Here is a 12,462-nt window from a genome sequence, read left to right on the forward strand (position 1 = left end):
AATTTACTCGCAGCCTTATACCAAGACGGATCAAACGATGGGTTATTCAGGTTTTCCCAGGCATTGCCTAGGGCGTAATGAGTTTACCATAGCAATAGCGTAAGCAGACATCATTCTATTTATATAGTTTCCTTGTGCCAAGCGTCCACGACTATGAAAAGTGGACGGTAGTGCCAGGATTACATACACGGAAAATTTTTTTCGGGTATTGCGCCCTTCGCCCACCTTTGCTGCACAACTCCATCTTGTTATACAAGGATTTAAAGCTAGTATACTAGAAAAATTTGACGTAGAAAAGCCGCCTTCACCATTTAGGATACCACACTAAAACCACAAATTACCCTTGCCGCCAAAATTTCGTGCAAAGGATACGAATCCCCTTAAACTAAGTTTCTATACTACTCTACTTACTTTTGTGAATGTCTTCTTTACTACTATATATTAAACAACGATGAATTTCTTCTTACAACAAAGCCACGTGCTTTAACACGCAACGTAGCCATATTATTATTACGTAAGTGTAATCGCGTGATCTAATAAAGCAAATTCTTGTGGTAATATTATGGCTTCACTTCATAAGGCTTCCCATTAGATGGGTTTCCGGTATACCGCCACCTTAATCCAAAATTATACTTATGGTGCCAGCACATCCCATGCATGCGGGTCAAGCTGACATAGGATGTTAATATGCACATCATATCCTAAACACTTGTGATGAGATGCTTTATTATCCATATAACACTTGTGGCAATGAGAACGGATCTATGAAAACCCAACAAATTAGTACATCCCTAAATTTTTCAGAATAAAGCATACTGATTGTGCCAAGGTGATGTAGATAGTTATCATAATTAATGCAGCTTTTTAATTATTGTAATTAGTTTAGCTGTAATAGAATTATTCGTATATGTAATAGGATGGATGGTTGTGGTATTCGGGATTAATAGTGTGAGCATTGTAAACAGGAAGGAGTAAAATAGTGCGAGGCGAAGCCGAACACTATTTCCTTCCTGTTTACAATGCAAGAACTATTAATCCCGAATACCACAGCCATCTGTCCTATTACAAATTAATCCGACAACCATAGCAACTGTTACTAGGCAACAGAAATTCAAAAACTAACCACTGCAAAAGACCAATCATACTTAGAAACCGCCATGGTCTCAAAATGACATCTACCATAGCAATGGTTACTTAGCAACCGTTGCTAAGCAACCACATTGTTGCAATGTCATGGGGCATTTATCACTATGGTAACACTAGTCGTCAAGTCAGACATTTACTCCTAATAGAAACACACCACACTATTTTAGCCAATCAAGTTAGTATTACATGTTTTTGTCAAGGGACCTTGACAAACAAGTATAATACTAATTCTATTGGCTAATCACTTGATGTATTTCAATATAATACGTCAAGCTGCTACTGGGCGTATTATACAGTAACACATTCAGTTGTTGGATTAATTCATAATTATTGTATAACTGCAGAATTTCTTGTACTATAAAAGTAGTCTAGCACAGTTGCCCCTTCAATTAGAAATTAAGGATCTGATCTGCCTAGCATCACATACTTGTGCAGATGGAATGCAGTATTATTATAATATGAAAATTAAATTTATATTTCTGTGTTTCCATAGTTATTGATACTGTCTTTCTTAATCAAGAGATCAGAAAAAGTATTTTTAACAGTTGCCCTTTATTGTGTTTTTAGCATTCAGAACGGACATCTTCACATATAGCAGCCATTACAAAATACAAGTAATTTTTGTATGAGTTATGTATTTCACAACCAAGCAATCTGATTGGTTGCATCTGATTTTTGTATTCTGGCACAAGTACAGTATGCTAGACAGATCATACCAGGAATCTCCCATCAAAGGAGTGGCCACACCAGACTACTATAAAAGCAGGTAGGAATAATGTGTGTGCGTGCTTAAGACATTTGTTAATAAGTTATTATTTGTTGTTATCAAGTACAGTACTACAGTTATCATACACTATGTAGCTACAACTGTTCATTAGTCCTTTACAAATTGCAATGGGTAAAATAATTACGTATCATCAAAATAAAATTTGAATACTTCGTTCATAGAGAATAAAGGCTCTAACAATAAAAACGTGGACATCATCGTATCCGCCTGGAGTTAAAAATCTTTGTTTCGTTGCAGTAGATGAAAGGATATGTGAAGTATGGACATTTGTTTATGGTCAAAGTGATAGTACGTGCTTCATCTTTCTTCACTGAATTCGCCTTTGCATGTAGTGAAGAAAGGTGACACAAGAAAAACTTACCCAGTAATTAATCACAGCAAACACAATGGTGTAAGTTTCAACCCTGTATGTCACTGTGTTTGAAAATTATAATTGTTAAACCAGGCGCGCACCCACAGCCGGCCAAAGGCCGGCTGTGGGCATGCACCTGGTTTACTGAAATTGTTTTCGTAAAAAACATGTGTGTGTACCTATCTACCTATCTATGTTTGTCCGTATGCACCCACGTGAGCAAAATCGTTAAATAATGGTAACAGCAGCTTTTACATAAGGAGTAAAAGTGAAATGAAGCCTGTATTAAACTTCGAATTCTGCACAGGTCAACTTTGCTCTGAGGTGGTTTCTTTTCGGCGGACTGAAATACGGGTGTGGTGACTTTCCTCAGACTTTGTAAACTACCTTCCCTTTGAGGTTTTCAGGCGTTTAACAGCTGAAAAACAACAGTGCAGGCCTCGTACACTACCAGGAATAGCCTATCGCTTCAAGTTGAAAGGGGGCGTATCCCTTATGTGCGCGAACAAAAATGAAGAGTAGCTTTGAGGCTTTATCAAGAGAATTTGTGGGAAAAAAACACGTTAGTCAAACTATAAAACAGTTTAGAAGATACTTCTGTGCGTAATATGTTGGTAAATGCGGTTTGTTTAACAAGTGCTTCCTTAGCAACGTAATTGAACGAATTACCGAAATTTCATGAATTACAAAATACGAGAATTAGCTAATAATATTATTGCACAACCCAAAATTACCCTATTGTAAAACAGTAATACATAGTTGGTTAATTCATAGTAGCATATACTCTTTATGGTTAATCCCAGGTGAGTTAGCTAGCTGCATGGCGCCTGGTTTTTAGAAGTAGCACAATATCAACTTGTTTTTGTAAACATCTGTAATTTATTTTTCTCTATAATTGCTGTCAAATAGATTATTAAACCACACGCACACCCACAGCTGGCCTTTGTGGGCATGCACCTGGTTTGTTGAAATAGTCCTTCAGAATGTGTGTGTGCGTACCTATCTATCTATCTACCTACCTACTTATACGTATGCACCCACGTGCACAAAATTGTTCGATAGTGAAAGCAGCCTGCACATAAAAGGCAAAAGGATAATGGAGTCTGTATTAACTTTTGCACACGAAAACTCTGTCTTATTGATGGTCTGAAATGACTCTCCTCAGACTTCATGAGCTGCCTTCCTTTCAGATTTTACAGGTGAAAGGGGTGTGTCCCATACTTCTGTGAACAAAACTTGTGGCTTTGTCAAGAGAACAGGGTAAAGCATGATAGACATACTATATGACAATTGAGAAGATACTTCTGTGTGAGCGTTGTAAGTGGGTGGGGTCATTTGGGTCACATTTTATCCGGGTCAATTAGGTCTTATGCACTTCACTGAATATCTGGGTCTGACCCGGATGAGATCACTTGTGACTATAAGTTAACAAGCTCGATTGTAATGATGGAAATGCAGTTGTAAACAATCAAGAAACTTATGTGGAGCCACACCCACTATTCAGGAATATGCTTTGCTGTCTGTGCGGGGAATGTAGAGCCACGCCCACTTATCGGAATTGTACCAGCTGTGCTCTGTGGGTATGCATGCATCACCAGATCCGTGTTGCTACTTGAAATGTAGGTAACTAACTTCTGGAAATTCTGTAGCTGCATGTAAACTTATGTGGAGCCACCCCCACTTGATAATACGTACATGGAGCCACACCCACTTGATAATATGTAACTACTCACTTCTTGTAGACATTTTTTATAGTGTAAAAAATGTAGCAGGGGCGGATCCAGGGAGGGGGGGCCTTCATATTTAGGCTTTACTTAATCAATATGGTGAGTATTATAATGAAATTTTGTCTTAGCATAATTATATGATCACTAATAATACAAATACTCATAAAACCACCTTATAAACATATTTCCAAGGTATTATCAGTGGATTTATGCTAAAATTTATGCAACAAGGATCCGGATCAGCATTGGAGGTTTACAAGATCGAGATACTCTAATAGAGCAGTCAGCTAACTACTCTAATAGAACATTCACTGGAAACATGTAGTTGGTTCTGTTATGGATTTTTTCCAAATCTGCCTGCACCTATACATGCAATGAAGTGAATTGGTCTGTTTAAAGGGCTTCATTCATCTACTTGTGTAGTTAATATGTATGGCAATACTTAATTCAGGTTCACAATTTCCATTGAAAATGCTCTCAGATTCAATCTTGTATTGTTCAAATTTCAAAATTTTCCACTTTCAACATTATTATTCTAACATGCACCTATTCAGTGTTGTGCAATTGTGAGAGGGGTGCATCATGTACTTGGTTGTCTGTACCTACCCAAACTTTTCCATTAGCAAAATGCTTCAGAGAGCCATACCTATAATCTAAAGGCAGTATATAAAATATCTACAGGCAGAAAATATTATGAATTTTATGTGGAAATGTCTCCAAATTGCAGTGTTTTAGCATCTATTTTTCAAAAGTTTCCTGGGGGGGATGCCCCCAGACCCCCCTAGTTCCAGCATGCTTTGCATGCTGGGAAGTGTGCTTCGCTACGTCTACCCAAGAGATTAGTATCTTGAGTTAGCCCCCCCCCCCTTTTATAAATCCTAGATCCGCCCCTGTGTAGGGTTGACTAGTGGAACTTGTGGACTTTTAATCTAGCTCTTGGGGCACACCTCTTTTTTAATTAAACCGGGTCACATGCGGGTCAGATCAGGGTCCCATCCGGATTATTATTCGGGTGAGTGGGTCAAACGGGTCAACAGTACTGACCCACTTACAACGCTGTTCTGTGTGTAATGCGTTGTTTAAAGCGGTTTGTTCAAATAATGTTTCCTTAGAAGTGCATAGCAACACAATTACAAACTTAAAAATAATTTACTAATGACGAAATATGAAATTGCAATATATTGTAACATGCTGAGTGAAAACTGGTCATTTTCGCAAAATTCTATCTTGCTATAACAACTGAAATTACGTACATTTTAATCGCTTCAGTATGTACTGAAATTAGTTCAAATCAATAATACCTATACACCATTACATTCTTCTGTTCATTGGGAGTAAAATATCTTTGCTTCGTGTCCATAAAGTGTACAGCATGTGCATCATCGGCACTTATTTATGATGCAATAGAAATAAAGTTTACTGTCACCATTATATTGTTGAAATGACCCCTGCTTTGTCCACATGGAGATGTACCTGGAAAACACTATGCCTTAATCAATGTGCCAGCTCATGAGCCAAACACACTGGGCTAAACCCTTCTTCATAGTTTGTCTCAGTCACGAGTTAAGATCAACTAAATAAGCACCTGCAGTTTATTTGCTGTATTATTGCTGTACAAATCAAATTTATTCCTGTTCCAACTGTCTATCACTACAACTCCAAGACTATTCATCACAAAAGGCCAAAACTTTGGCTGTCCACTCCTTTGTTACTATAGATAACAGAGAAGCAATAAAATGGAATTCGAGGAATGTGCAAAAACAATCGGTTTTTGCTCAGCGGGTCACATTTAATAATTCTGTATACAATATAAACTATAAATATAACACATTATTGAGGCAATAGCTAGGTGCAGTGCCTGGTTTTTAGAATCAACTTGTTCTGTTGTTGTTATTTTGTAGGGCTGTAACTCTGAAAGTTACTAACATAAAAAGGTAAAACTTGCCAAAGCATATACTTGCTAAAAAGATTATAAATATTTAATTATGTACTGGTTTTTGCAGACCCAAGCACAATTATAAAGATTATCTTGCTTTACATATTTTTCCACTTATAGGTAATCAAGACACACGGTAGTGTGTCGTGCGGCCCAAGAAGCCGGCGCGTAACACCCGTGAGTATATTGACAGGAAGAAAGAAAACGCAATATTCGCACCTCCGTAGCTCTGTGCTTCCTTGATGAAACAAGACGATTTTTGCTGTGGACATGCCCTCCAACTGCAGCACTCCACATTCCAAATTGGAGCGAAATCGCTTCGCGCATTCCCAAGATATGCGACTTCAAAAATTGGCTCAGTTTCTTCGTTTTTTTTTCCTTCTTCTTTTTCTTATTTTTCTTTTTCTTGTTGCACACTTACAAAAACTGCTATAAAACTCGAACGCCATATCCGATTGCCTTGAAATTTGGCACACAGAAGGGGGATATAAAGGCGCATCTCGGTACCAACTTTGGCTGGAATACGATAAACAGGCAAAGAGTTATGAGCGATTATTCACGAAAAATAACACCAATATGTTGTCACCCCTACAGGGTAAACCGCGTATGGGAAGAAGCTGGAAATCGGTGGGTGAATAGGTTAACTATTGAACCTCAAACCTTTTGTAGTTTGAAAGAAATCGAGCTAAAAAACAGGAAGATACAATGAAAAAACCAACAGTATGTAACAATTATGCAATCGAGATTAGCTAATAAAAAAAAACGACTGCTTGCCACGCCTACCAGATAAACCGCTTGGGGTAATGCTTTGAAAATCGTTGTACAGATGGAGTAATCATCTTAGAAAGGCTCATCAATGGTGTAGAAGAATCAGACATAAAGCCACGGAGTTATAACATGAAATCCAACTTGGTGCAGCAAGTGCGAGATCGAGATACTCTAATAGAGCAGTCATCCTAATAGAGCAGTCACCCTGAAGAGAATTCAAGAGATCAGCTAGAAATAAGAAACCTGTATAGAGATCAGCTACACACAAGTCACCCTGTAGAGAGATCAGCTAGAAGAAGTTACCTTGTAGGGAGTTCATGCAACTATGGAAAGAGATAGTTCAACTAGAAAAAATCACCTTGTAGAGTTCAGCTACAAAGAAACCACCATGTAGAGAATTCAGCTACAAACAAATCGCCCTGTGGAGAGATCAATAGAAGAAGTTACTTTGCAGAGAGTTCAGCTACAAAGAAACCATCATGTAGAGAGTTCAGCTACAAACAAATCTCCCTGTAGAGAGATCAGCTAGAAGAAGTTACCTTGTAGAGAGTTCAGCTTCAAACAAATCACCCTGTAGAAAGATCAGCTAGAAGAGGTCACCTTGTAGAGAGTTCAGTTACAAAGCAACCACCATGTAGAGAGCTCAGCTACAAACTAGTGACCTTGTAGAGACATCAGCTAGAAGAAGTTACCTTGTAGAGAGTTCAGCTACAAAGAAACCATTCTTTAAAGAGCTCAGCTGCAAACAAATCACCTGTACAGAATTCAGCTACAAATAAATCATCCTGTAGAAAGATGAGCTAGAAAAAGTTACCTTGTAGAGAGTTCAGTTACAAAGAAACCACCATGTAGAAAATTCAGCTACAAACTAGTGACCCTGTAAAGACATCAGCTAGAAGAAGTTACCTTGAGAGAGTTCAGCTACAAAGAAACCATTATTTAAAGAGCTCAGCTGCAAACAAATCACCTATACAGAATTCAGCTACAAATAAATCACCATGTAGAGAGATCAGCTAGAAGAAGTTAATTTGTAGAGAGTTCAGCTACAAAGAAACCATCATTAAGAGAGTTCAGTTACAAACAAATCTCCCTGTAGAGAGATCAGCTAGAAGAAGTTACCTTGTAGAGAGTTCAGCTACAAACAAATCACCCTGTCTTAGATCAGCTAGAAGAAGTCACCTTGTAGAAAGTTCAGTTACAAAGAAACCACCATGTAGAGAGTTCAGCTACAAACTAGTCACCTTGTAGAGACATCAGCCAGAAAAGTTACCTTGTAGAGAGTTCAGCTACAAACAAACCATTCTGTTTAGAGCTCAGCTGCAAACAATCACCTGTACAGATTTCAGCTACAAACAAATCACCCTGTAGAGAGGTCAGCTAGAAGAAATTACCTTGTACATAGTTCAGCTACAAAGAAACCACCAAGTAGAGAGTTCAGCTACAAAGAAATCACCCTGTAGAAAATTCAGCCACAAACAAATTGCCCTGTAGAAAGATCAGTTAGAAGAAGTTACCTTGTAGAGAGTTCAGCTACAAAGAAACCATTCTGTAAAGAGCTCAGCTGCAAACAAATCACCTGTACAGAATTCAGCTACAAACAAATCACCCTGTAGAGGCTAGAAGAAATTACTTTGTAGGGAGTTCAGCTACAAAGAAACCACCATGTAGAGAGTTCAGCTGCAAAGAAATCACCCTGTATAAAATTCTGCCACAAACAAATTGCCCTGTAGAAAGATCAGTTAGAAGAAATTACCTTGTAGATAGTTCAGCTACCAACAGACCTCCCTGTAGAGAGATCAGCTAGAAGAAATTACCTTGTAGAGAGTTCAGCTACAAAGAAACCACCATGTAGAGAGTTCAGCTGCAAAGAAATCACCCTGTAGAAAATGCAGCCACAAACAAATTGCCCTGTAGAAAGATCAGTTAGAAGAAGTTACCTTTTAGAGAGTTCAGCTACAAAGAAACCACCCTGTAGAGAGATCAGCTAGAAGAAGTTACCTTGTAGATCGTTCAGCTACAAACAAATCACCCTGTAGAGAGATCAGATAGAAGAAGTTACCTTGTAGATCGTTCAGCTACAAACAAATCACCCTGTAGAGAGATCAGATAGAAGAAGGTACCTTGTAGAGAGTTCAGCTACAAAGAAACCACCCTGTAGAGAGATCAGCTAGAAGAAGTTACCTTGTAGAGAGTTCAGCTACAAAGAAACCACCATGTAGAGAGTTCAGTTGCAAAGAAATCACCCTGTATAAAATTCTGCTTCAAACAAATTTCCCTGTAGAAAGATCAGTTAGAAGAAGTTACCTTGTAGAGAGTTCAGCTACAAAGAAACTATTTTGTAAAGAGCTCAGCTGCAAACAAATCAAATGTACAGAATTCAGCTACAAACAAATCACCCTGTAGAGAGATCAGCTAGAAGAAGTTACCTTGTACATAGTTCAGCTACAAACAAATCTCCCTGTAGAAAGATCAGTTAGAAGAAGTTACCTTGTAGATAGTTCAGCTACAAACAAATCTCCCTGTAGAGAGATCAGCTAGAAGAAATTACCTTGTAGAGAGTTCAGCTACAAAGAAACCACCATGTAGAGAGATCAGCTAGAAGAAATTACCTTGTAGATAGTTCAGCTACAAACAAATCACCCTGTAGAAAGATCAGTTAGAAGAAGTTACTTTGTAGAGAGTTCAGCTACAAAGAAACCATTTATGTAAAGAGCTCAGCTGCAAACAAATCACCTGTACAGAATTCAGCTACGAACAAATCACCCTGTAGAGAGATCAGCTAGAAGAAGTTACCTTGTACATAGTTCAGCTACAAACAAATCACCCTGTAGAGAGATCAGCTAGAAGAAATTACCTTGTAGATAGTTCAGCTACAAACAAATCACCCTGTAGAAAGATCAGTTAGAAGAAGTTACTTTGTAGAGAGTTCAGCTACAAAGAAACCATTTATGTAAAGAGCTCAGCTGAAAACAAATCACCTGTACAGAATTCAGCTACGAACAAATCACCCTGTAGAGAGATCAGCTAGAAAAAGTTACCTTGTAGATAGTTCAGCTACAAACAAATCACCCTGTAGAAAGATCAGTTAGAAGAAGTTACTTTGTAGAGAGTTCAGCTACAAAGAAACCATTTATGTAAAGAGCTCAGCTGAAAACAAATCACCTGTACAGAATTCAGCTACGAACAAATCACCCTGTAGAGAGATCAGCTAGAAAAAGTTACCTTGTAGATAGTTCAGCTACAAACAAATCACCCTGTAGAGAGATCAGCTAGAAGAAATTACCTTGTAGAGAGTTCAGCTGCAAAGAAATCACCACTGCCCAAATTTCAAGGCAATAGCTCTTTCCAATCTGAAGTTATCAATTGTCAAAGTTGGCAAATTGGATGTGTGTGGAAGGCCTCTTTTCGCAAATCCGGTCACAGATGTATTATATATATAATTTGTACATTTTTTACTGATAAAATATTTAAAGTACATCTACTTCATCTTTTCTTCTTCCTGTAGTAAAGAAAAAAAACATAGGTTAAAAAAGTCCCAAAGCTGGCCATAGGCCGGCTTTGGGGTATACAAATACAAAAAGAAATGAAATCTAATCCAAAACAGCCAAGCTGTAAAAAAAGTGTGCGGCCCTCAGAAAGGCTATGGTGAAAAAAGATGTGAAATCCAAGGTGGCGGCCAAGAAATGGCTGTGATGGTAGGTTAATGGTAAAAATTTTAATAACGACAATTCAGGTGAATTTTTGTGCCGCTTCACAAAATTTACCTGAATTGTCATTATTAAAATTTTTACCATTAACCTACCATCACAGCCATTTCTTGGCCGCCACCTTGGATTTCACATCTTTTTTCACCATAGCCTTTCTGAGGGCCGCACACTTTTTTTACAGCTTGGCTGTTTTGGATTAGATAACCATTACAGAGGAGGAATTAATTGTTCTATAGTCACTAATTTAATATGTTGGGAATTAAGATTCATTAAAATGTACAACAGTGTACACTGTGGGAGGAATCAACAAATTCCAACCTGTACAAAAATATACAAGCTTATTTGTAACTTACAATCATCATTATCTATAGCTACTGTAGCTTGACTAGTACTACTAACACTAACACCAGTAGGTAGTGAGGATGAGTCAACATCAATTGTAAATGTTTCACTTCTTTCCAGTATATTATCATCATTTATTGTGATGTCAAACAAGGCACTCATCTGTCCAGCAGGGAACATGACAGCATATGGTCCAGCAGTATAATCAACACCTCCTAAAATGATTAGTATATAATTTGTATACATTAAGGACAACATGTACAAGGTCCATCATAAACATTGTCACTAATCACATGTACTCACTTGTGGCATTAACTGCTGTATCACTGACTTGTACAGTAATATCAGTTGATGATGGGTTACTGAGAACTAGTTGAAGTTGTACTGCTCCATCATCTTCACCAACTCTGTATATTGCTGTACTAAATGACACAGTAGGAGCTACAACAGTAAAACATTAAATTATTTGTGTTCTGATATCAGTTCACTTACAGTCATCATCCGATATTGTTGCAGTTAGAGTAGCACTTGATGATAGCGTAACTCTATTAGGTAGTGAGGATGGGTCAATGGTTAGACTAAATGTTTCATTGGCTTCAAATATATTATCATCATTTATTGGAACATTAAATGAGGCACTGGTCTGTCCAGCAGTGAATGTGACAGTGTATGGTCCAGAATCATAATCAACACCTCCTCCTGTAACATTATTACTACTATTAACATTTTGTGATGATGTTACTTCACTCACTAGTGGCAGTAATCTGAGTATCTCTAACTTGTACAATAATATCAGTTGATGATGGATTGGAGAGACTTGCTGTGAATGTCACTGAACCAATACTCTCACTGAAACTTCTTGATACTTCAGTAAATCCCACAGTAGCAGCTGTAAGTTTATAAAATTTAGAATAAAATTTTAGTCAGTCAAACTGCACTTGCAGCAATAGCTATTGATCATCTTATAATCACTACACATGTCTAACCAGAAATGTTGTCATGAGATAAACTTGTATGTTGGATTTTGTTACTAGATAATTTAATTTATTGCATCACAATAAATTGAAGTTAACATGCATGCTGCAGTTGTAGGAATATATATATATAATGTTGTGACCTAAATGCATGCTATTGTAGTATATGCTACGCACATGCATGCACCTTGTATCACTATTGATTTTTATATTAGCACTAGGATTTTAAACAGTACACGTGATTGTATTATTGCACGTGATTGTACAATTGACACTTTCTAATAATAGCACATGGTGGCAGTGTGGTCGTAACTCCACAATGGCTCAAATCCATTTACAACTGCCTGATCCCTTCGATTTTAAGTCTCCCGATGACTGGCCTCATTGGAAACGCCGCTTTGAGCAGTTTCGTTCAGCTGCTGGCCTTCAAGACACTTCAGCAGCGAAGCAAGTGAACACCCTATTGTATTGTCTGGGAGAAGAAGCTGAATCTGTACTGATATCTACAAACATTACAGAAGAAGAGCAGAAAGACTACTCCAAAGTGATTGAGAAATTCGACAGCTTTTTCAAAGTTTGCAGAAATGTTGTCTTTGAGCGAGCCTGATTTAACCACCGCAACCAAATGCCTGGAGAATCTGTGGAACAATACATCATAGAACTGTACAATCTGGTGGAACATTGTAATTACAGAGACCTCAAGTCTGAGATGATTCGGGACCG

At 37.8% G+C, this 12,462-nt stretch overlaps 1 protein-coding gene across 1 annotated transcript in view; it reads right to left on the minus strand.

Moving 5' to 3' along the window:
• The window catches only part of LOC136245213 (extracellular matrix organizing protein FRAS1-like), a 31,742-nt gene extending 19,998 nt beyond the window's left edge, over positions 1-11,744 (minus strand). The window contains exons 1-5 of the mRNA XM_066036710.1: positions 11,699-11,744; positions 11,517-11,654; positions 11,258-11,464; positions 11,069-11,206; positions 10,777-10,980 (exon numbers count right to left, since the gene is read on the minus strand). Of these exons, the coding sequence (XP_065892782.1) occupies positions 10,777-10,980; positions 11,069-11,206; positions 11,258-11,464; positions 11,517-11,654; positions 11,699-11,744 (733 nt within the window). The remainder of the gene's footprint in view (positions 1-10,776; positions 10,981-11,068; positions 11,207-11,257; positions 11,465-11,516; positions 11,655-11,698) is intronic.
• Between the last annotated feature and the right edge of the window lie 718 nt (positions 11,745-12,462).

The sequence above is a fragment of the Dysidea avara genome, chromosome 15 (assembly GCF_963678975.1).
Source record: "Dysidea avara chromosome 15, odDysAvar1.4, whole genome shotgun sequence".
Lineage (NCBI taxonomy): Eukaryota > Metazoa > Porifera > Demospongiae > Dictyoceratida > Dysideidae > Dysidea > Dysidea avara.